This window comes from Portunus trituberculatus, chromosome 12 (genome assembly GCF_017591435.1).
Source record: "Portunus trituberculatus isolate SZX2019 chromosome 12, ASM1759143v1, whole genome shotgun sequence".
Taxonomy (NCBI): Eukaryota; Metazoa; Arthropoda; class Malacostraca; order Decapoda; family Portunidae; genus Portunus; species Portunus trituberculatus.
This window is the reverse complement of record NC_059266.1, coordinates 2210539-2235538: the sequence shown is the minus strand read 5'-3', so window position 1 is coordinate 2235538 and position 25000 is coordinate 2210539. Positions and strand designations below refer to the sequence as shown.

At 38.9% G+C, this 25000-nt stretch overlaps 1 protein-coding gene across 4 annotated transcripts in view; it reads left to right on the top strand.

The window, feature by feature from the left end:
- The window catches only part of LOC123502760 (glutamate receptor 1-like), an 815513-nt gene that overhangs the window by 782097 nt on the left and 8416 nt on the right, over positions 1 to 25000 (top strand). The window contains exon 20 of one of the 4 annotated variants that reach the window (XM_045252005.1): positions 21324 to 21398. The exons of 1 other annotated variant lie outside the window; for it this stretch is intronic. In XM_045252005.1, the coding sequence (XP_045107940.1) occupies positions 21324 to 21398 (75 nt within the window). Of the gene's footprint in view, positions 1 to 21323; positions 21504 to 25000 lie in introns of all 4 variants that reach the window. 2 more of the 4 variants (XM_045252004.1, XM_045252003.1) reach the window with 2 other exon arrangements.

Here is a 25000-nt window from a genome sequence, read left to right as displayed (position 1 = left end):
AATACAAGAAAGGAAGAGAGAGAGGGAAGAGGAAAAGGAGGAGATAGAAAAAAAATCTGGAGCAAGAACAAGAACGGACAGTGAAGAGAGGAGGAGAAGAGGAAGGAATAAAAAAAACAGAAGAGGCAGTACAAGAAAGAAAATGAGAGAAGAGAGAATGAAAGAGAAAGAGGAAGATGAGAAAAATCGATATGAAAGAGGGAGAGGAGGATAAAGAGAAAAAGGAGATTAAAAGATGGAGGAAGAGGAGCAGAGATGAAGATGAGAGAAGAAAGAGAAGGAAGAAGAACAAGCCCAAGAAAGAGCAAAAGAAGGAAAACAATAATAAAAAGGAATAGGAAAAGGAAGAAGAGGAGCAAAACACAAGAAAACAGGAAATGAAGTAGAAGGAAGAAGACCAAGAACAAGAAACAAGAGAAGCAAAAGGAATAAGAAGAACACGAAAGAAGAAGGGAAAAGGAAAAACAACAACAAATAAGGAAGGAAAACACACAAAGAAGATGAAGAGGAGTAAAGAGAAGAGGAAGAACAAAAAAGAGGAAGAAAGAACTCGAGATATTGCGAAGAGAAAAGGGAGAAGGGACAGAAGGAGAAAGAAAAGCGTATGAGGAGAACAAGAGGAAGAGGAGGAGGAGGAGGAGGTAAAAGAGGGTAACATGAGGAGGAAAATAAAGGAGAAATGCTGAAGAAAAGATATGGAGAAAAGGGGAAACATGAAGAAAATTGAGAGAGGAAGGAAATGGTTTAAGGAATAAGAGAAGAAGAAAGACAGAGAAAGAGAAGAGTATGAGGAAATGAAGGAGGAAGATTATGTGACGAAAATGTAATGCAGGAGGTAGATGGAGGACAAATAATAAGAAGAGGACGTGGAGGAGAAAAGAAATAAAGATTGTGAAGCATAAGAAAATAAAGTGTAAGAAAAGTAACAAGGAAGGAATGAAGGAGAAGAAAAATGAAAGAGAGAATAAAATTTAACTAAAAATAAAAAAAAATAGAGAAAAGTGAAAGAGGGTAAGAAATCTCAAGAAGAATTTAGATGATGATGGGAACAGAGATAAAAAGCAACTAACCATAGGAGAAGGAACAGAAATAATAATGAGATATAATAAGGAAAAAGGAAATATGGAGAATTCAAAACAGGATAAAGAAAAAAACATGAAATAACTAAAGAATGACTGAGGGAAGCATAAAGTGATGAAGATGAGAATAAGGACAATTTACAATACAACATGATAAAAGAGAAATAAATAAATGAGACGAGAAAAGTATAGAAAAGATAAACTGATGAAAGCAAGAAAGAAAATACTGAATACATTGGAAGAAAGGGAGAACAGAAGAGAAAAAAAGGAGTGGAAAGAACGAGAATAAGAAAAGAAATAATTGAGATAGGCAAGGATAAATAAAACCTGGAATAAAATTTAGATAACGAGGGAGTGACGGAGATGGCGATGATAGTGTAGAAAAGGTGTGGAAAATAGAAGACATGAATAGAGAGAGAGAGAGAGAGAGAGAGAGAGAGAGAGAGAGAGAGAGAGAGATCATGGCCTGCAGTAGACTCATAAAAGGTGATAAAAAAAAAGATGGCCTTAAAAAAGAAGAAAAAAAAAGAAAACTGGACAAAACAGAAGAAAAGAAAAAAATTGAAAAAAAACAAGAAAGTAAAAATGGAAAAAAATAAGAGAGAAAGAAAGAACAGAAGAGGAAGAGAAGGAGGAAGGAAGAATAAAAAGAGGGAGGGAAAGAGAGAGAAACAACAATGACGGGAACAATAAGGGCGATGAGCAGGAGGACAGGAAGGGCAGGGATGATGGTGCTGGGGAGACAAGAAGCAGCAGAAACAAAAGGATAATACGAAGCACGGGGCAGGAATAGCGTGGAGGAGGAGGAGGAGGAGGAGGAGGAGGAGGAGGAGGAGGAAGGAAGAAGCGAGTCCTGTGCACGTCGCTCTGGGAAGTGACTGGGATGGCTCTTAACTCTATTAGGACAATTTATGGATCCTGCAGTAGCGTCGCAGTCTGTGTGTGTGTGTGTGTGTGTGTGTGTGTGTGTGTGTGTGTGTGTGTGTGTGTGTGTGGATGAACGTGATTCCTCTTGCTATGTGGTCAAGGTGTGTGTGTGTGTGTGTGTGTGTGTGTGTGTGTGTGTGTGTGTGTGTGTGTGTGTGTGTGTGTGTGTGTTTGTCAACTTTTATTTTCTTGCGCATTTTCCTTTTTCCTCTCCCTTTTCTTTTTCTTGATTCCTCTTTCTACTTTTGTTTCTTTACATTCCTGTGTGTAGCGCTCTCTCTCTCTCTCTCTCTCTCTCTCTCTCTCTCTCTCTCTCTCTCTCTCTCTCTCTCTCTCTCTTTTATGCACCTTTTTCATCACATTTATGTATTTCAAACAAGTAAATAGAAAAAATACAAGTTTTACTGTATATACTTTCTTATTTACATTCTTCTCTTTTTTTCTTTTCATTTCTTTATTCCTCGTCCTACTCTATTTCCTCCCTCCTCCTCCTCCTCCTTCACTTTTTTTTCATTTCTCTTCCCTATTCTATCCTTCATCTCTCTCTCTCTCTCTCTCTCTCTCTCTCTCTCTCTCTCTCTCTCTTTTTCTTTTCATCTTCCTCTTCCTCTTCTCTCTCTCTCTCTCCTCTTCTGCCCGCCCTACGCTCCTCACTCTCGTTTTCCTTTTAGAGTTACGTTTTCTTTTACTGCAACGCAAACTCAGGTATTCCCAAAATAGTGTTTCCACATTCACCTACTGCTACGGAAAATTCGCCTCTGATGCTTTTACGGTGTTTTTTCCCCGTTTTTTTTTCCTGTTGGTTTTATTCGTATTTTCTTTCCTTTCGTTTTTTTCCTTAAGGTTTGCTTGGAATTTCATCTTTTTTTTTTTTTTTTTTTGTGATTTTTTTTTTGATTTTTTCTGACGCTCTCTCTCTCTCTCTCTCTCTCTCTCTCTCTCTCTCTCTCTCTCTCTCTCTCTCTCTCTCTCTCTCTCTCTCTCTCTCTCTCTCTCTCTCTCTCTCTCTCTCCTTTATTTATATTCTCAACGTCTCCATCTTGGTTATCTTTACTCTTTCACTCTTTCTTCTCACCCTTTGTCCTCCTCCTCCTCCTCCTCCTCCTCCTCCTCCTCCTCCTCTTATTCCACCACCACAATCGCCACCACCATCACCACAACGTCCTGCTCCTCCTCCTCCTCCTCCTCCTCCTCCTCCTCCTCCTCCTCCTCCTCCTCCTCCTCCTCCTCCTCCTCTTCTTCCTCAAGTTTTATGATATCTGGAAATGACACTTATGAACGTAATTGAGCTCTCCTCCCCTCATTTCCCCTCTTCGTTCTCTTCCTTTTCTCTCTCTCTCTCTTATTTTCTCTCTTCTCTTTCTCTCCCATCCTGTGTCTCTCTCTGGCTGTATGGCTTGCTGAATCTCTCTCTCTCTCTCTCTCTCTCTCTCTCTCTCTCTCTCTCTCTCTCTCTCTCTCTCTCTCTCTCTCTCTCATTTGTCTCCCTGATTTTTCGCTAACTTTTTTATTTGATTTATTTTCTTTCATTGTTTTTTCTTCATTAATTCCACTCTCTCGTCGTCGCTGTCATCCTCCTCCTCCTCCTCCTCCTCCTCCTCCTCCTCCTCCTCCTCCTCCTCCTCCTCCTCCTCCTCCTCCTCCTCCTATATATACTTTATGACAGGAAGTAACCCATGTAGTATATAAAGTGAATCGAATTTCCTTTTTTTTTTTTTTTCCTTCCTTTTCCCCTTTTGTGTTTTATTTTTTTTTCATCACTTTTTTTTCCTTGCCTTCTTTTGGTTCCTCTTCTTCATTATGTATTACTTTGATCTTCTTTATTGATACTCTTGTTTTGTTTTGTTTTTCTTTTCATTTCTCATCGCTTTCCATATTTTTTTCTATTTGCTTTCCTGATATTGTGGGAAATTATTCGTTTTTTCTATTTTTTTTTTTTTTTTTTTATTTATCACTTTGGTGCCTTGATCTTTCATCTTTGAGCCTTGTATATAAGTACAGATCTCTCTCTCTCTCTCTCTCTCTCTCTCTCTCTCTCTCTCTCTCTCTCTCTCTCTCTCTCTCTCTCTCTCTCTCTCTCTCTCTCTCTCTCTCTCTCTCTCTCTCTCTCTCTCTCTCTCTCTCTCTCTCTCTCTCTCTCTCTCTCTCTCTCTCTCTCTCTCTCTCTCTCTCTCTCTCTCTCTCTCTCTCTCTCTCTCTCTCTCTCTCTCTCTCTCTCTCTCTCTCTCTCTCTTCTCTCCTCTCTCTCTCTCTCTCCCTATTTTCTCTCCCTTGATATACCCCACCAACTTCCCTTCAGCCCCACTCCCACGTGCTACTCTCCCAACTACTAAAGCAGGTACCCTCCCTTCCCTAACTACTACCCCCATCACAGCCCTACCCTCATAAAGTACTCTCTCCTACCTACTAGTTCCTCTTCTCTGCTTCCTCTCCTTTATACTGCCACTCAAGCTACTCTCCGTCGTACTTCCTCTGGTGCTCTCCCTCTGCCGGAACTGTCCCTTGCAACACCTGTAAGTTCCCGTGTGTGGTTTTGGCAGCCGCTACGTCACTCTTTCCTCTTTTATGTACTTTTTATATCACACTGACCCGACCGTGTTATGGGTAAGAGGGTGGAGAGGGTATAAGAGACGCCGGGATGTTTCTTGTGATGATTCTAGGGTGATTGTCGGGATGGTTCTCTCTCTCTCTCTCTCTCTCTCTCTCTCTCTCTCTCTCTCTCTCTCTCTCTCTCTCTCTCTCTCTCTCTCGGGTGTTAAATGTGGCAATGCTAATATTTTTTTTATATGGTATTTATCTTTATTATCCGTGAAATAACATAGATTTTTCATTCCATATACAAACTTTTCAACTCATTTCTTTTTTCCCCTTCACAAACTTCAGGCATCCAGAATATACATATATTTTTTATTACTTTTTCTTCTGCAATACGAAATGGTTTATGAGAGTTTTACGGTTTCTTTTTTTTTTTTTTTATTTCCTTCGTGTCCTCAATTTTTTTTTTTTCTTATTTCTTCATTTTCTCGTGCCATGCGAGCTGAAATGGTCGTGGTTGTATAGGATAGGTCAGGGAGACAAGCGGGTAAATACTTGGAACCGCCGTGGTACAGTGGAACCATGCGTGCTTTGGGGGTCCGAGGGGTCTCCAAGCGCACGGGTTCGAATCCTGTCCACGTTCCGAGTGTAGGTTGGGCTTCCTCACTCGGAGCGACGCTTTCCTAGTGGATGGGCTTTGAGATAGGAGGTACCCTAAAAAGTATCCCCTTTAGCCCATATATTCCCGTGAAAAGCTGACATGATATAAATAATTCAAGAAAATACAGATTAAGGAGGAAAAAATGGCGTAGAATGGCCTCCCTTTGATCTTTCCTTCTAAGTGGATTTGTTGGACATGTGTCATCTTTTTATCTTGAGCAACTTATTCACCAAAAAAAATGTGAAAAGGGGAGAAGATTATTATTCATCTCGCTTTTTAGACCGTGAAAGAATTATGTTCACTAGTATGGTGGCTGGTTTCTCTCTCTCTCTCTCTCTCTCTCTCTCTCTCTCTCTCTCTCTCTCTCTCTCTCTCTCTCGTTTGATACTTTTTTTCGATGTATGAATGGTTACAAATTCGTGTTTTATTCAGATTTAATTTCATGCGTGATTTACTTTTTCCTTTTTTTCTTGTTAGTGGATACCTACATTCTCTCTCTCTCTCTCTCTCTCTCTCTCTCTCTCTCTCTCTCTCTCTCTCTCTCTCTCTCTCTCTCTCTCTCTCTCTCTCTCTCTCTCTCTCTTACGTTTGTTCTTGTAATTAACATAGCTTTTTTTTTTTTTTTTTACTCGTTTACTTCAGCTTCCCATTTTCTTTTGTATTAGTCATTCGTCTTGATTAGGAAGTCGTTTAGTAATTCAGTCGTCCATTCAGGCGGTGATAAAGAAACTCGTCACTGGATTGCCATCTCGTATTTACAAATCTAGTAGTCCCCTCGTTCAAGTATGTTCCGTTTTCTCTCGAAGTAAAAAAGACGGACTAGATTTAATTAAGTATGTTGTTAGAATTTTAAACCACCGAGATGGATATGGCCTACAGTTTTTCTTAATTTCATTTATGCTTTTTTTTTTATATAAGATTGGCTCCTGACATTGGCTGCCAAAAAGTGAGTGAAAAAGACACTTTAATAAGACAGAACTTAAAGGAGAGAGCTCGACTTAACCTAATCTAACTTTAACCCCCTTCAGCACTGGATCACATTTTTTACCTTGAGATTTGTATACGATAAGACCATTTTTTATAGGAAGGGCCTATGCAAGTCAGAAGATTAATGGCTACAGTCCTCACTATTTTAATTCCTCACATGAGTTTCTGAAGCTTTATAATATCACCAAATAGTAAGAAGAATTAATATAGAAACACGTGATAGTACTGAAGGGGGTTAAGAAGAACTGTACCTTAACTTAATGTAAACTAACCTAAAAGAAAAAGCTTTTTATCGTAACAATTGGTGGGTCGATGCGAGAGATTACACAAGTACCAATTAGAGTGAATAAATTAAGTTACCCTTTCATGTAATAATAGTGTCCCGTTTTTTTCTTTTTCCTCCGTGGTGGTGGTGGTGGTGGTGGTGGTGGTGCTGGTGGTGGTCCTCATTGCGTATTCACTTCACGGCTAAGGAGAGTCGAACCGAGGGATTCCTTTGGACAAACAAGACACAAACGTGATGCCAGTGGACGCCAGCAAAGAAACACGATTTTTTCTTTTACGCCTTTCCTTAAAGAAACGCTTTTTTTTTTTTTTTTTTTTTTTTTTTTTCTCCCCACGTCTCCTTATTTATTGGAGAGATACACCTTTCGTTTTCTGTGGTTTATGTTTTCCGTGTTTTTTTTTTCTTTCTTTTTAGTTACATTTATTTTTTTTTTCTTCTTTTTTTGAGGGTGGGATGGGTGAGAACGGGTCTTTGATTTGGTCATACGTACAAATTCTCTCTCTCTCTCTCTCTCTCTCTCTCTCTCTCTCTCTCTCTCTCTCTCTCTCTCTCTCTCTCTCTCTCTCTCTCTCTCTCTCTCTCTCTCTCTCTCATACCGAATAAACCTACAGTAATTCTTAGAAAATATAAAAAAAACAATATACATTTTACAAATTCGTGTGTGTGTGTGTGTGTGTGTGTGTGTGTGTGTCTCCTTTGTTCCATTTTCGTTCGTTATCGGAAGCGCTGCCTTTGTTTTCTATGTCGCCTTTGGTGTTTCCTCTTAAATCCAAGCGAAGTAAAGACTGCCAAGCCACACGTCAGGATCCTCCCTCGCCCGCTTCTCCTTCCTTTCTTCTCGCAGGAAACCTCTTATTCTCCTTCCCTTCCTTCCACCTTCTTCACTTTTCTCTCCCTTTCATTAATTATGTACTTTATAATTTGTCCAGGAAATCCTTGGTCTCTCTCTCTCTCTCTCTCTCTCTCTCTCTCTCTCTCTCTCTCTCTCTCTCTCTCTCTCTCTCTCTCTCTCTCTCTCTCTCATTTCCAGTCGCTGCTTAACCCTCTCCCTTCTTCTCCTGCTGATTAATTCTCTTTTGAGTTGTATGTAGGTCAGTAGGGTACACGTGGGGAGAGAGGGAGAGGGAGAGGGACAGGGACAGGGAGGCAGACAAAACGTAAACACACACACACACACACACACACACACAAGAAGAATACCTGCAAGAATTATAGGAAAGCCCGGTAGCATAATGTGGAAAAATAGAAGCGGAAGAGCAGAGCGAAAGAAGAGACACAGATTGAAGATGAATGGAAAGGAAGGAGGAGGGAAGGAGGAAACGAAGGAGAGGAGAGGAGAGAGGACGGGATTACATTTTTGAACCTTGAGCGGAAGACGAATTCAAATCTTACGAACTCCGCATCTCCCGTGAGAGTAAGGGATGAAAAGATGACGGTGTTTCCCCTTCCCCTTCCTCTTTCCCCTTTTCCCCTCATTCCCCCACTCCCACTTTTACTACCATCCTGTCTCATTTTCCTCTCCTCATCATCCGTTTTCTCTGTATTCTCTTTTTATCAGTTTATCTCCCAGTTCTTTTCTACTCCTCTCATACTTTCCTCTTGTTTTATTTACTTCATTTCATTCTTCTCCCATTTCTTTCCCCTCCTTCTCCCCTTCCTGCAAACATTCCTCCTATTCCTCTTCCACCCTCTTCTCACCCTCAATTCTACCATGCTGTCTCATTTCCCTCTTTCTAGTCTCATTTCCTCCCTTCATTTTATATTTCTTTATTCTCCTTCCGTCATTTTATATCCAAATCATTTATTTTTCTACTTCTCATACTTTTTCCCTATTTTATTTATCCCTTATTCTTCTCCCATTTCTTTCTTCCTCCTATCTCCTTATTCTCCTCCAATTTCTCTCCTCTTCTATTCTTTTCATTTTTTTCTCATTCATGTGTTTCCTCGTATCTCGCTTCCCTCGCCTATTCAGTCTTTCCTCACTTTTTTGCCTCTTCCTCCTCCTCCTTCTCCTCCTCCTTCATTCTGTCTATTGTTTGATTCCACAATTCTTTTTCTCCTGTAATTGTTCTTCTTTTCCTCTTTAATTCAGTCTTCTGTTGTTATTTTTTTATTCTATTCCTTCTAAACCCTATTTTCTCCAGTATTTTTTTCTCCATTCTTCCTTCTCTACTTTTTTTCTTTATTCTGTTTTGTTTCTTTGTCCCTTATCTTTATTTTATTTCTCCTTTTCCGTGAGAATGATTCCTTTTCTCTCATTTTGTTCTTATTCCACTTTCTTTCTAGTCTCTTTCTCTTTCTCTTCACTCCCTTTCTTTGTCTCCTATTCTCTTCTACTTTCTCCCTCTTCCTTTCTTTGTACACCACATCTCTACTAACTTCATTCTTCCCACCCTTTCATCTCTCTCTCTCTCTCTCTCTCTCTCTCTCTCTCTCTCTCTCTCTCTCTCTCTCTCTCTCTCTCTCTCTCTCTCTCTCTCTCTCTCTCTCTCTCTACCCCATTGTCTTCTCACATTCTACTCGCTCTTTCCCTCCTCCACATCTCTCCCCTTCACTCTCCCACTCCTCCCCACACCACCTCTTTACATCTACTGTCTCTCCCCCTCTTTCATACTTTCCCCTCACTCCTCCCCTCTCCCATCTCCCCTCACCTTTCTCCCCCTCTCTCTCACCCCTCCCCCTAGCATCCACAAGGGTACGAAGAGGACAAAGAGCAAACCATAACAAAATAAAACATTACTCATTATCTTTACCTTCTGAGACTTACAGGTTTTTTTTTTGCATATATTTATTTATTTTTGTTTTTTTTAGTTTTGTGTTTATTTGTTTTGTTTTCTTTTATTTTCGTATTTTTTCTTTTTGGTTTTATTTATTTAGTTTTGATTTGTGGTTAGTGTTAGTTTTTTTTTTTTTTTTTTTTTGCTTATTTTTAGTTTTTTTTTACCGTTTTTATTTTTGTTTTTATTCTTTTTTTTTTAGTTTCCCTTTGATTTTTAAGGTTATTCTCTGTTGTTGTTTTGTCTTTGTATTCAATTTTTTTTAATCATTTTTAAATCTTTTTTTCTGTTGCTTTGCTGTTTTTTTTTTTCATTATTGTTCTTAGTTCTCATCGATATCGGTTTAATTTAATTTAGTTTCTTCACGTTGAAATTGAAATAGTCACTCATATTTTTTCCTTACATACACTTTCTCTATATATTTTCAATTTAATATTATGGAAGTGTTCTCATTTTTCTGTCCCTCTCTCTCTCTCTCTCTCTCTCTCTCTCTCTCTCTCTCTCTCTCTCTCTCTCTCTCTCTCTCTCTCTCTCTCTCTCTCTCTCTCTCTCTCTCTCTCTCTCTCTCTCTTACTCCTTACATTTTGACTTAACTCTCTTGACACAGCATCTCCTCTGCTTCACTTCAGTGTTGAGAGAAATAATTATCTTCATCATCACTTTAATTTCTCTTAATACTGTGTCATTTTTCTCTTTCTGCGCTGAGAGTAACTAAGCTCCCGTCAGAACTGCGTACCTTTAAAGAGAGGGAGAGAGAGAGAGAGAGAGAGAGAGAGAGAGAGAGAGAGAGGAATAAGCAAGAAACAAATGCCAACAAGGAACTTCTTGTCCTTGTCAAACACAAACTTTCTTATACGTCGTGGACTACAAGAAGAGACTTAATTGGAGAGAGAGAGAGAGAGAGAGAGAGAGAGAGAGAGAGTGAAGTGAGAGGAAGAGAAACGATAAAAAAAACGGCTTGTCTTTGTTTCTTTCAGTTGTACTACTACTAATATTATTATTTTAGGTGTTGCAGCAGAAGTATTATGTATATAGGTTTAATTTCTTTTTTTTTTTTCTTGTTTTCTTTTTCTTCTTTTTCTTGTTTTTGTTCTTTTCTTCTTTTTTTCTTTTCCTTCTAGATTATCTATCATTCGTACTGTATTTTTCCTCTTCAGATTTATTTCCCTTTTCTCCTGGTCATCTTCAGCATCATTTTCATTATCATCATCATTATTATCATATTCATGCCAACCGCTTCTCTGATATTGTTAACTGCATGCCTCTCCTCTGCCTGTGACTTCACTGCACAAGGCTTTCTTCATTCTCTCACCCCTGTCCTGTCCACCTCTCCAATGCAAGAGTTAACAATTTCTAATAATTCATCTCGTTCTCTGGTAAATCCTTAAACTACCTTCCTTCTGTATTTCCACCTTCCTATGACTTTCAAGAAGGAGGTTTTAAGACACTCGTTTTCTGGTTTTCTGTGAATATGGAACTCAGTGTGGTCACGGCAATAGGCGCTTTTATATTCTAATTTTTCCCCCGTGTTGTTGTCTTGCCTACATAAAAAGAAAATCGTAGTCTCTCTCTCTCTCTCTCTCTCTCTCTCTCTCTCTCTCTCTCTCTCTCTCTCTCTCTCTCTCTCTCTCTCTCTCTCTCTCTCTCTCTCTCTCTCTCTCTCTCTCTCTCTCTCTCTCTCTCTCTCTCTCTCTCTCTCTTCACACTGGTCTCTCCCGTTTTCTTCCCCTCTCTGCCTCATCAGTTTCCTTTTTTCTCCCCCTCCTCCTTCTCCTCCTCCTCCCATGTCCCTCTTTAGCTATTCTCCTCCCGCGCCCTCCGTACATTTTACAAAGGAGGGAAGAGGAAATCCGCGATAAATCAAGTGAAACGTCCCAAGATGGAGATTGGTAAGTGGAGCAGGACGGATGGGAAAGAGGGAGAATATGTAGCGAAGAGGAAACTTTATATTGAGAGAGAGAGAGAGAGAGAGAGAGAGAGAGAGAGATTTTGTCCCCTTCTAGGAAAAGACAGAGGGGTAGGGATTGGGGGAGTTCTCATAATGCTAAAAGTCAGGACCTTCGAACTCTTGAATAAGGAGAGAGAGAGAGAGAGAGAGAGAGAGAGAGAGAGAGAGAGAGAGAGAGAGAGAGAGAGAGAGAGAGAGAGAGAGAGAGAGAGAGAGAGAGAGAGAGTTACTCAAAAAGAAAGAAAAAAGCTACATATTGATATAGGTAAAATCTAATCAGGAGAGAGAGTTAGAGAGAGAGAGAGAGAGAGAGAGAGAGAGAGAGAGAATTTGATCAAACTTTTTTATGATTACTTTCAACTTCTTCACTTCCTTCTTGATGTTGATGTCATATCGTTGTTATTTCTTTCATTATTTATTTTATCGAACTTTTTTTTTTTTTTGTATTAGTTTGGTTTGGGTACATATTTTTTGCTTTGCTCTTGTATTTCTATATTTTCATTTTCTTTCATAATTGTTTCATTGTATATATTTTTTTCTTGTTTTTTTTTCTTTTAGTATTCTCTTACTGTATTTTCTTTTTTTCCCTTACGACACTTGTATAGACTTTTTTTTTTTTTTTTTTTTTTTTTTGGTCATTTTTTGCCATGTTACTTTAAATTTTCTTTTTTCATAGCCAGTTCCTTTTGTTTTCATTTCATATACTTCACTGTTTTTTTTTTTATTTCTTCATTTGGTCAACCGTTTTTGTTTCTTTTCCGTCTGAAGTTCAATGACCCCTCTTGATTATTCGTGTCAGGTCTCCAACATCGCTAACTCGTCATCTCATTCTGACTGAAAACTGAAAAAAAAAAAAGTGATCTCAAAAAGGATAATATTTCAGATATAATTGATTCAAACTTAATAAGCACGATTTTTATTCAATATCTCTTGCATATCGAAAAAAAAAAATGCTCTTATCTGTGCGTCTTTTGAAAGAACGTATTATTTTAGGACGGTTTTTTATATGTTACAGTTCATTATTCTTTCATTTTTCTTGTTTATTAATTTATTTTTTATTTGCTTCTTAATGGAAATTATTCTCGGAAACTTACTTTTTATATTGTTTAGTTCTCTCTCTCTCTCTCTCTCTCTCTCTCTCTCTCTCTCTCTCTCTCTCTCTCTCTCTCTCTCTCTCTCTCTCTCTCTCTCTCTCTCTCTCTCTCTCTCTCTCTCTGCAGACACGCACACGCACGCTGATACACGCAAAAAGATAGTGCGTAGTAAGCGAATTGATTTGAATTACTATGATCGAGGAATTTGAGAGAGAGAGAGAGAGAGAGAGAGAATATACATGCAACAAAACCACGTGGCGTTCGTAGCATTGCAACATTTTCATTGATACGAAAACTGGTACAAAGCATTTCGGAAACTTGAAAAAAAAAGTCACTTCCATCCATTCACTGAAAAAATAGCGCAAAATAAATCGACCCCGCTTCGCTACAGGAACTATAAGATATATCTGCCAATAAAGAAAAATGAAAGGGGGTGGAAAATAAAGCGAAACTGACTACCTCACCGTGCTAAGTAAAAAAAAAATAAGCCAAACTTGCTGGAAAAGGCGGACAAAACCCCACTCGATCACTCCTGCAAATCCTGAACACTCGCTAAGGTCTCTCCCTCCCTTACTTCCCACGAGATACTGACCTTTATGGAGCGGCGTGGAGTAGCACCTTCCTTCCCCTGGTCTTTCATGCATAGAGGATTCCGGGCCGTTCATCAGACGCCATGACAAACTGTGCGTCTTAGTAATATTTTATTGAAACTATTTATCCTGTAGGAGGGTTGAAGGGTGGTGGTGATGGTGGTGGTGATGGTGGTGGTGATGGTGGTGGTTGGAAGTTCTGGTGTCCTGCTCTCACTTTCTCTATCTCTCCTTCTTCATTTCACTCTCCTTCTTCCTTCTTCTCCCTCGTGCTTTCTCTATCCCTCCTTTCTTAATTTTTCACTTTATTTTACATCTCGTCTTTTCCTTTTCATCAAACGTATCTTATTTTTTATTCCTTCTCTTCCTCTTTTCCTTCCTTCTTTCCTTCGGTTTTGTCATTTTTCCACCCTTCCATTTTTGCCTCTATTTCTCTGCATTATTTTCCCTCTTCCTCATTTTGTTTCATATTACCTACGCTTCCTCCTTTCCTCCTCTTATCCTCCTCCTCCTCCTCCTCCTCCTCCTCCTCCTCCTCCTCCTCCTCCTCCTCCTCCTCCTCCTCCTCCTCCTCCTCCTCCTTTTTAATTTCCTCCTGTTCTTCACTGTTATATTATTTTTTTTCTGTCTTCATCATCACTTCTCCTCTTCTTTCTCTGTTCATTTATATTTCTTTTTGGTTTCTTCCATTTCTTCCCTGTCATTCTATCCTTTTCTCGTTTCCTTCGTTTACTGTATTTTCTTCTGCTTCCTCTTCCAGTTTTCTCAATCCTCCGCTCCATCTCCTTTCTTTCTTCATTTATTTAATCAGCTTTCATCTTTCTTTTCTTCCTTGACTTTCTACTCTTGTCACTCTTCTTCTTCACTATTTTTCCTCCGAATTTCCGGCTCTTCCTCCTTTTCTTTTTCTTCTTTCAGCTTCCCTTCTCCCTTGCTCCTCTTCCCATCCTTCCAACTTTACCCTGTCATATTTTTTTTCCTTGTTTCCTTCCCTCCTCGACATTTCTTCCTTTTCTTCCCCGCCCTTCAAATCTTAGCCTCCCTTCTTGATCCTCCTCCCTTCCTTCAGTTTAGTCTCTTTTTCCTCCTCCTCCTCCTCCTCCTTCTCCTCTTCCTCTTCCTCTTCTTCTTCCTCTTCTTATAGATTGCCACGCCTTCGCTCTGTACCCCGTCACTCCCTCATATTTTTTCCTCCCTTAGTCTCTTCTCTTTGCCTCGTTGCTTTTAGTCTCTTGTTTTCGTAATGTGTTTTTTGTTTGTTGTACCTTATCACCTCTTATGTTATTTTCCATTGCCTGTATGCTCTCTCTCTCTCTCTCTCTCTCTCTCTCTCTCTCTCTCTCTCTCTCTCTCTCTCTCTCTCTCTCTCTCTCTCTCTCGCTCTCGTTTTCTCTCTCTCTTACTCAGCAACAACCGATCATCTCTTATTTATTTTTCAGCCATTCTTTTCCCATTACATTCCATTGCTTTTGCGCTGTCGCCTCCAAATCTCTCTCTCTCTCTCTCTCTCTCTCTCTCTCTCTCTCTCTCTCTCTCTCTCTCTCTCTCTCTCTCTCTCTCTCTCGCTCTCGTACCCGGTCACCCTCTGCGCGTTGCCTGTCCCATCACAGCCTCTCTCTCTCTCTCTCTCTCTCTCTCTCTCTCTCTCTCTCTCTCTCTCTCTCTCTCTCTCTCTCTCTCTCTCTCTCAGCTTGAACTGTTGCCGCAAATCGTTCGCTCTCTCTTGTTAACTTTTATTTATTACCCTCGTGTCTCTGTCTCCTTTTTCCCTCTTGCAGGAGCATTAAGCATTGTCCACTCCCTTGCTGCTCATTTCTTCCCCCTCTCTGTTTTCCCTCTTGCTTGGTTTTCTGTGTCTTATGTTTGCGTTGCTTTTTAGAGGTTGTTTTCTCCCTGTCGCCCTCCTTCGGTCTTTTTTTTCTGTGTTTCGTTCGTCTCTTACTCTAACAAGTTAACAATATTTCCTGTCTTAAGTTGTATGCCTTGTGTCGTCTCTCTCTCTCTCTCTCTCTCTCGCTCTCTCTCACCGTACCACACTTTTTTTTGTTTTACCTTCACAAGTTCCTTCAAGACATTCAAGGGGACAAAACTCACGGCAGGAAGATGAACAGACTCACCGGAGCATGGCGGGGCGAGAGGCGGGCAGAGAGCATTTAGAATAAGTGAGAAAGGGAAGGTAAAAACGTGGACTAAGTAAAGGAATAAGAGACCTACTTGGATAATTTCCCTGACTAACGTGAGAGAGAGAGAGAGAGAGAGAGAGAGAGATAAAGTCACACCTGCATCTAAGACAGTCAATGTAAACACAACGTAGAAATGCAAAGGAAATTAAAGGTAAGAAGAGAGAGAGAGAGAGAGAGAGAGAGAGATTTGTGGGGGGGAGGCACCTTCTCTTCTTCGCCCTAGCTTTGTTGTTTACGATAATCACCTCTATTGTTATGCAAATTATGGAGTTGCTTGCCTTTGCCGCCGCTGTCTAGTTTATCTGACTCTTGTAAACATCAGTGCCTTTTGTGAGAATCTGGATTGCCTAGAGTCAGTTCAGCTTTATAAATGACGCATTGTTTATAGCAAGGACCCGCCATCGACTTTACCTTCGTGCGGGGCGACTCGGTACAGAGAGAGAGAGAGAGAGAGAGAGAGAGAGAGAGAGAGAGAGAGACGTAGACAATGATGAGGTTGAATGAGGTTTTGTTATTGCCCACAACCAAAGAAAGAGAGAGAGGGACAGTCAGCCAGCCAGACAAACAGCCAGGCACTTACTAGACACACAGGTACGGAAATAGACAGACAGGTTAGCATATTGACTAAAAGGTAGACAGATAGATAGATAGATAGGTAAATAAAGAGAAAGGTAGGCAGATAGACAGTCAGTTAGTCATATACGAGTATAAAGACAACCAGCCAGAGACACATATAGCCAGACGGATAAATAGACAGCCAAGTGGATAGATAGACAGCCAGATAAATAAAAAGACAGTCAATCAGTCAAACAGGCAAAGACGTGGACTGAAAACGTGACTGACACAAAAATACACAAAAATATACAGCCAGGCAGATATACCATAGATCAAGCTAAGATCAAGTTAAATTGTATTATTGTCCGCAACAGGAGATAGACGGACAATCAGACAGAGAAACAGACGGACACACAGACAGACGGAGATAGAAAGAAAAATGGAAACAAGCAAGCGCAGGATAAGAGAGAGAGGAGTGTAATTTGAAATATTTGACACACGCCAACTTACTCTTCTTGCTACAGTTGTCATTTATTGCCGGGGCAGACTTGTCCGGCCGGCGCGCTGGTCCTGATGAGACGAGTAGTGTGTCGAGCACGTGAAGGTAATATTTTCATTCTTCCTTTCTCTCTCTCTCTCTCTCTCTCTCTCTCTCTCTCTCTCTCTCTCTCTCTCTCTCTCTCTCTCTCTCTCTCTCTCTCTCATGATCCAGCTGATAAAAGCGTGAGGGGCGTGACAACAGGTTCAATAACCCTCCTGTATGTGTGTGTGTGTGTGTGTGTGTGTGTGTGTGTGTGTGTGTGTGTGTGTAAAGTGGTTGGTTTGCGTGTGTTTGTTTCTTTTGGAGCGGGAATGTTTGCGTGTTCATTTTTTGGGGTGGAAAGAGAAGGTAGAAAATGAAGGAATGTTTGTTTGTGTGTTTGTGCGTGCGTGTGTGTTTTTCTATTTTTTTAAAAGGTGAAAATTATTTGAATTTAGACGAAATTATTTTATCTTCTTAGCTCGACGAGAATTGTTCACGTTTATGCTTTTTTTTTTCTTGTTAAATATTTCCACGTATCATTTTAAACGGGGTGTTGTGTATCATTCTTCACGTATCTTCAACATGTCTCACCCCAGCTATACCTCCTCTCTCTCTCTCTCTCTCCTTTCACCAGACGGGGCGTGGCAGAAGAATTGAGATGGAATGATTGGAGTTAACATATCGCCCTAATAGAGACTCGTTATCGGTGTCATTTAAGCCTCACATGGGGACTTGGAGGTACTAATGGCACGCTTTGGGACTGGAGGGAAATAGGGACACGTTTTTATATGGAAATTGATAATCAGGAATAGGGCGACGGGTGTTGACTTTTCCTATTCTCTTTTTATTACCCTTTTCATGTAAGTGTTTGTGCCGTTTTTCTTTCGTTTTCCTTTTTTTTTTATTTACAGTTATTTTTCTCGTCCTAATATTTTCGTATTTTCATATCATTTATTTTTATTTTTTTTTTTTCATGTTTTTACTCTTTACCATGATATCAGTAATTTGGTTTACTTTTGTCACTTTAAATAACGCATTCAGTAGCTGTTATATAAAGGTTTATTTGTAATTATCTTTAGGAATATAAAGAGTGAAATCGTTCAGAAGCCGAGTAATGAAATGTGAATCGACATATCCGTAGAGTTGTATACAGTGAAAGCTACACATCTGCCCCACAAAATTTAGGTAACTCTCATTCCTTTTCCCAGTCTTACGCTTCATTCGCCTGTTTTTTTTTTTTTCGATTCCTCAGATCCATATGTTTGAAATTTCGAATAAACGCAATTAACCAGAATAAGCCTAACGTGTCCATAGATGCGTTTAAAAAGTATGGTGAGGGATTTGAATATAGTGTGTGTGTGTCCGTCCGTCCGTCTACCTGTCTGTGTGTATACGTAAGCTATTGAATTGAATACTGAAATGTGCGTTGATTTCTCTATACGTAGTTTTATGCACTAAGGGTATTTTTGAACGAAGTTTATTTTTTTCGCTCGGGAATTCAACTAGATTTGTTTGGATTAACCTTTTTTGTAAGTTGCAAGTAAGTGAAAATTATATCAAATTTACAGTGTTAATAAGAATAAAAACACATCCTTAGATACATTCACAGTTTAAACACCTTGAGACTTAGTAAAAAATTGTAGTAGCGTTTTTTATCTATTTATTTTTTCAAGTAGTTTAGGTGATTCACATTCCTCTGCTTACGTGTCCTGCTCCATTTATCTTTATTGGCTGGTTTTTTAAAGTAAAGTTATCGAATATATGTTATTTGTAAGGAAGATCTATTTAAGCCCACCTTGAGGCTGGGAAAAAAAAAAAAAAAAATATATATATATATATATATATATATATATATATATATATATATATATATATATACACACAGTATGATAGTAAAAAGTCATTGATAACAAATTGAAAGCATAAAGGAAGCTCTAAAATTGAAATATGGCTATACTTAACAGCCTCGTAATATACCTATGCTCATTTCTGATACCTCTCAATACATTAATCTACTGTTTTAAAGCTCCGTATCTACTGTGCACTAGTAACCTCATTATGTTAATGCTTCTTGAAATAGCTTGAGTACATAGTTTCCACTTGCAGTAGAGATTGGATTAAGCCTTAGGAAGGATTGCCTGATGATTCTGTATTTACTTAGCATATATTAATGATAAGCTAAGCAATATTATATGAGAAATGGGTAGATATATAGAAAAAATAAAACAAAAGCGATGCAGTGAATAATTAGAAGAAAAAAATAAAGGAAAGTATTGTAATGAAAAGAAGGAATACGAATTTGAAGTAAACTGGAATATATAAGAAAACGATAAAGAGCGTTGAATGATTGGTAAAAGGAGTAATATTGAGTAATAAGCGGATAAACAAAGGGGTAGATGATGAGAAATTTAATGAGGTGAAGTGCAAACAGGACAATGAACTAAGAATAAAATAATGAGAGAAATGGGTAAACATGCGCTGTAGGTGAAGGGAGAGGTGACTGATGGCTTACTTACCCTACTGTTAATTGCCCCATTAGGTGATTTAAGCGTGTAATGGTTGTTATTATAGTCACATTTTGCACTTGGTTGCCTGTGCTCTCAGCGCGGCGTTATCCTGATGCTAATTTGAATGTCAAGACTCGGGGCAAAAACACGTAATAAAACCTGATTAATGATGTCGGTGCGCGCTGCTAATTCTCTCTCTCTCTCTCTCTCTCTCTCTCTCTCTCTCTCTCTCTCTCTCTCTCTCTCTCTGCATGTCTTGTGGTCAAAAAGATTTAGTTTGGTCTACCTGAAGCAAGATTTTTTTCTTTTCATTGGAAGCTTTTTTATATATAGTTAAATGGAGGCGCCATAACGCAATATACATTTTATTGTATTGATATTTCATTTCCATTAATTTGTCTTGTTTTATTCATATATTCTTATCCCTTTTTCACGTTATTGGTTTTGTGATGGCAAATGCACAAATTGTTCATATACTTGTTTTCCTTGGCATTGAATTATAAGGTTAATTGGAATGATTCTTAATATTACCTGAGGTTCCTTTCATATCTGGACTCAATGTAGCAGGGAAGATGGAAGGGAAGGTGAACAAAGAAAATGGTGCTAACATTATGAGAGCATGGACGTCAGAAGCCAGATGTGTGTGTGTGTGTGTGTGTGTGTGTGTGTGTGTGTGTGTGTGTGTGTGTGTGTGTGTGTGTGTGTGTGTGTTTTGTAAATAATCCCTGAGTCACGTGTTATTTATTCCCTTTGTTGTTCCTTTCCCACCTGTGTGTTTATTCTTGTTAATTATTAATCTAATTGGATTGACTTATTGACTGCAATACCTCACAAATATGCAACAAGAATATGGGCTGCACGCACACACACACACACACACACACACACACACACACACACACACACACACACACACACACACACACACACACACACACACACACACACACACACACGTTTCCTACTCTCTTTATATGCTCAGAATCATTGACACGCTTTGGTTTCTCTCCACACTCAATAACTCACTCCCTTCTTCTTTCTTTACTCTTCCACCCCTTGTTTTCCACTCCACGTACTTAACTCTATTATACCCCCTCTCCTTTCTTCTTTTACACTTTAATTGACTCACGCCACTTTTCTCTTTGCTCACAAACTCACGCACTCGTTCCATTTCCGTCTCTTTACACAGACTCAATTTTTTCACCGACTATCTATCTTTACAACGCTCTTTTACACTTTCGACGACTACAAAACTCTATCCTTCCCTTCTCACATACCCCTTCACTCAATTTTTCCCCTTTTTTTTTTTTTTAGTCTCGTACACGCTGATTTATTCTCGCGTTTTTCCTCTCTCTCTCTCTTTACACGCACACATTTTTTATAGATTTTTCGATCACAAACATACTACTGTGAAATGTGTTTGGTTTATATGGTTTTTCCGTATAAGGCACCTAAGCAATATTTACAAGGAAAGGCTGCTGACTAAGTAAAGCAAAAGACCAAAACAGACTGGAATCTATAAACGATATGAAGGTAAATCAAGCAGTGCATACCTAGAAAGACTACAAAATAAGATCAACATGCGACACTAAAGTAATTCGATGAACTATAAATAACAAGTGAATCAGTTATCGAATCAGTAATTGAATGCAATGCAAAGTTCAAGCAAAATAAACCACGACTTCATAAAAAAGACACCACGAAAGCATAATACAAATTGATCATGCAAAACACAAAGATAATACACCAGAGCAAGAAAGACAGTAGGATCTTAATTACTCTTCAATCGTCAAACATGCGATAAGTCTAGAAATATACAAATCACAATTTAGTTGCTTTCAAAGGAACTCCCTAGCAAAAAAGACCCAAGACTGTAATCGATGAAATATTCGTGATATCGCACAGCGCACCAGCAAAAAATTAATAGTTCAAAATTCAGTGGTAAAATATTATAAACGCACGTGCACACAACGAATTTTATGATTTTTCCTATATAAGACTTTGAAAATTTAAAGGATGAAATTATTGGCGTAACGATAAAGGTCCTGCAAATTACTGAAACACTTGCTCTTGTTTGTGATCGCTACAATAACACTAGCGTTCCTGGGCCGACAGTGTTCCCCTCAGCCAGCAGGTGTGCCCCTCATCGCGACTGTGGCCTCGACGTGCGCTCTGTTGCATTGATTCTTTTCGGGGTGCTATGCATTGGGTGTAGCTCGACTTCCGGGCTCAAGATACTTTATGTCGTTTTACAGTTATAATACTGATTCCCGCAATGGACATGAATCTATCCAGGTTATCCTGTACCTTTTGAAATACTTTTATTAACACTATTTTTTTTATTTCGTTATAGGAATAGAACACTAACATATAAAAGGGTTGGCAAATGTATTAAAATTACAAATATTTGGGTCACTATGCACATACGAAAAAAATGTAAATATGATTCATATAAAAAAAAAATAATGGCAAAACTGAGGTAAAAGCAACCCTAATGCATATAAAGCACATCACAGACATGAATAAAAAGTAACCTTGCTATCTAATGGACGGGTGGAATGATGCTGTATGTGTCCTCGTGCTTCCAACAAAAACATTGCCACACACCCACGCACTGACTCACGCCCTGCCTCCCTCAGCGTCTCACGGCCCTTCGTTCCGTCTTTTGCAGCTGAGTCTGACGGACGCCATGAAGGCCAAGGCGCGCCTGTCCATCACGGGAGGGAAGGACTTGGATAATGGACGAGTGAGCGCTCAGGTTTACTCCCTTACTACAATATTGCCTCCGCTCCACCCCGCTGATCCTCCTCCCCCCGTAGAGCCCCACACCTCAGCATGAACAGTGCTTTAAGTATGCTTCTTGAGTTCCTTTCTGTTCACTTTTTTCAACTTTTTCATCGTAGACTGGAGTGTTTTTGTTGTTTTTTTGCTTTGCTTATTGCCGTATATATCTATTTTGGGGGAGTCCTTTATTGCGTGTGTATTTTATTAGTGTTGTAGATTTGCTTTTGAATGGCATCTCTCTCTCTCTCTCTCTCTCTCTCTCTCTCTCTCTCTCTCTCTCTCTCTCTCTCTCTCTCTCTCTCTCTCTCTCTCTCTCTCTCTCTCTCTCTCTCTCTCTCTCCTTGTTTTACCCAGTATTTGCGGAGGTTATTTGAATCTGCATGCGTGTGTGATTCCCTTATTTGTAGTAGTAGTAGTAGTAGTAGTAGTAGTAGTAGTAGATGTAATAGTAGGAGTAATGGTAACGTTAGTAGTAGAAGTGGTTGTGTGGTTCAATAGATGTTTCACCTTGTACATACCTGAGTATTTTTCCAAGGTGTTTCTAATGCATGGAACTGAAAGAACCACATGAGTTTTTATTTATCTATTTATTTAAACTCATTTCTAACACAGATACCAAAACATGAGAAGAAAAAAAAATGTGTAAGAGAGCAGTGTATAATTTGGTTCATATTTTTCATTGTGTGATTTTAGGTTGTAAATCGAGGGAGCTGTTACTACTATCGGTGTATATACTTTTTTACTCTTATTTGTTTTGTGTGTGTACTCTGTTATTTAATTCAGTCTGTGTCTTATTTTTCTCATACTTCACAATTTGATATTTGTATAAAGACAAAATATATAAATGTGTGTTTTCTTGGTTTTATGTGTGTTTTTTTACGTTGCAGTGTGTGTGTGTGTGTGTGTGTGTGTGTGTGTGTGTGTGTGTGTGTGTGTGTGTGTGTGTGTGTGTGTGTGTGTGTTTGTATGCAGTGGGAGTAGCTGTTGCATGTTTACGTCACACACTGTACTTCTATAACGTACTGTTGGTGTTTCATATTTTTTAAGTGAACTCAGAGACACCTTTACATTTTTTTCTACACCCATTACTATTTTAAAAAGCAGGTTAGATTTACTTAATATGCATCAAGGATTACAAAAACGACACCATAAAGATTACAACTGTTCATTAACTTTACCCATTTCATGTAATTTAGTGTGATTTTATAACATTCATTAACCTTGCGGAGAATTCCAAGACAGGTCAAAGCACGTAACTTTGTAAAAACACCCTAAAATACACCATGGTATGCGTTAAGCCTCAGAGAGAGAGACATTACTCGTAGGGAACGGAGATAAGTGTAATGAGTATAATGAGTAGGCTATGAAGGAGCAGGTGATGGTGGTGGTGGTAGTGGTGGTGGACTGGTGGTAATGGTGGTGGTCGAGTAAGAGGAGGGAACGAAAGAGGACAAAAGGAGTTGGAGGAGAAAGCACGTAGTAAAGAAAGTGGAAGAGGAGGGAGCAAAAGAGAACAATACAAGTAGGAAGAGGGGAAGAATCAAGAGTAGTAAGAAATACGTAGAAGAAGAGGAGGAAAAGATGAATGGATACAAAGAAGAGAATTAATTATGTGAGGTGGAAGTGGTGGAGGATCATAATCAAAAGGGGTGAAAGTGTGAAAGAGAAGAAAGCAAAGGAAAAGTATGAAAGACGGAGGAAAAAAGTGAAAGCAGTAAAAGAAAAACTGACAAAGGAAGGAAAGAAACGCAAGGGAGAAGAATAATTAGAAGGAAAGAGATGACGAAGAAAAGTAGAATAAGATAAAGAGGGGAGGAGAGCAGATTATGAAGATGAAGAAGCAGAAATAGAAATAAAAAAAAATGACTGTAAATATGAATAGAAGAAGGAAGGAGACAAGGTAGTTTATAAATAAAAGAATAGGAATGGATGAGGATAGAAGAGAATGATAAAGTATGACGAGAAGGAGGAGGTAGAGGAACAGGAGGAACAAAATAATAGATAAATGAAATATGAAGAGAAGAATGGGGAAGGAGAACAGGGAGTTAAGAAGATAAATGTAAAAATAAGAGACAAACAGGAGGAAACAGTACAGAGGCGAACGATGAAGTTTGAAGAGTAAGTTGAGAGGAAAGAAAATGATGAGGGGGAGGATGAAGAGGAACATCTGTTAGTTAATAATGTAAAACCAGTTGAATAAAGGGTAAAAACTTGAAAGAGAACAATAACATATGGAGAGTAAAATTGAAAGAAAAGGAATAGGGAAAGATTAAGTAGTTAAGAGAACAAAAATAAAAAGTAAGAATTTTTGAGAAACAGGAGGGAAAATGTAGAAAGAAAAGAAGAGGAATATGAAAGATAGAAGAGAACGATAAGATATGAAGAACATCTGTTTATAAAAGGAAAATGGAGAAAGAGACTAGTTCATGAAGTAAAGGAGTAAGAATAGGGAAGAAGGAGGAATAGAAGAGAGAATAATACGAAACTATAAGAAAAGAAAAAGTGAAGAGGAAATAATATATAAGACGATAAGTGAGAGTAGAGAGTATCCCTAACAATTCAAAAACAGGCTAGGAAATAATAAAAACGAGCGGAGGAAATAATAGAGAAGACCATAAGAGAGAAAGTAGAGAGTAACGCTAACAGTTCGTAAAATAAGTTTAGGAAACAGGAAAAAAGGGCGGAGGAAATAATATACAAGACCATAAGAGAGAAAGTAGAAAGTAACGCTACCAGTTCGTATAATAAGAGTAAGAAGAGGAAAGAAGTCGGAGGAAGAGTAGAAGAGAACGATAAGGTATTAAGAGCCTTTGGGGTGCCGTGAATCTTTCCCCAACCACCATCACCGTCATCTCCTAATAGTTCTGTCCTGCCTGATCCAACATTAGCTCAGCCACTCTCCGCGCCGCCCTCTGGTTAATGTTCCCGTTACTCCTGGTCTTGCGTCTTTATTTAAGGTCGTGCTGGCTGGAAGGTACGCATGGTAGGTCAGGTTAGGTTTGATTTATTTTGGTTTTGTTTGGCTAAGTTACATTTGGTTGGGTTTGGTTAGATTTCATTTAATTTGCTTTGTTAAGGTTGGGTTAGGTTTCATTTCGATCAGATTGGTTTGGTTAAGGCGTTCAAAGTAAAGAGAAGAATGATGGTTATTTCTGTAATTGTGGCGTTTAAATATACAGGTAAACACACACACACACACACACACACACACACACACACACACACACACACACACACACACACACACACAGAGAGAGAGAGAGAGAGAGAGAGAGAGAGAAATATATATATGTTGAGTTCTATTATTTATTTTTGGTATATTCTGTGCATTTATTTTTTGTATAAATTCTTTAATCATATTCTGTTTTGCGTATTATCCTTACTGATCTGTCACTGTATGTATTTGTACGTGTAACTTGCCTATTATAAAATACCTTTTGTTATTCTTTTTTGTTGGTAGACGTATCATACTTATTTCCCTGTATGCATGTATGGTAGCTTGCGTGTAATTACATTTTTATCTCCTCTTGTCCTTGTATGTGCGTGTGTGAACGTGTACGTGAA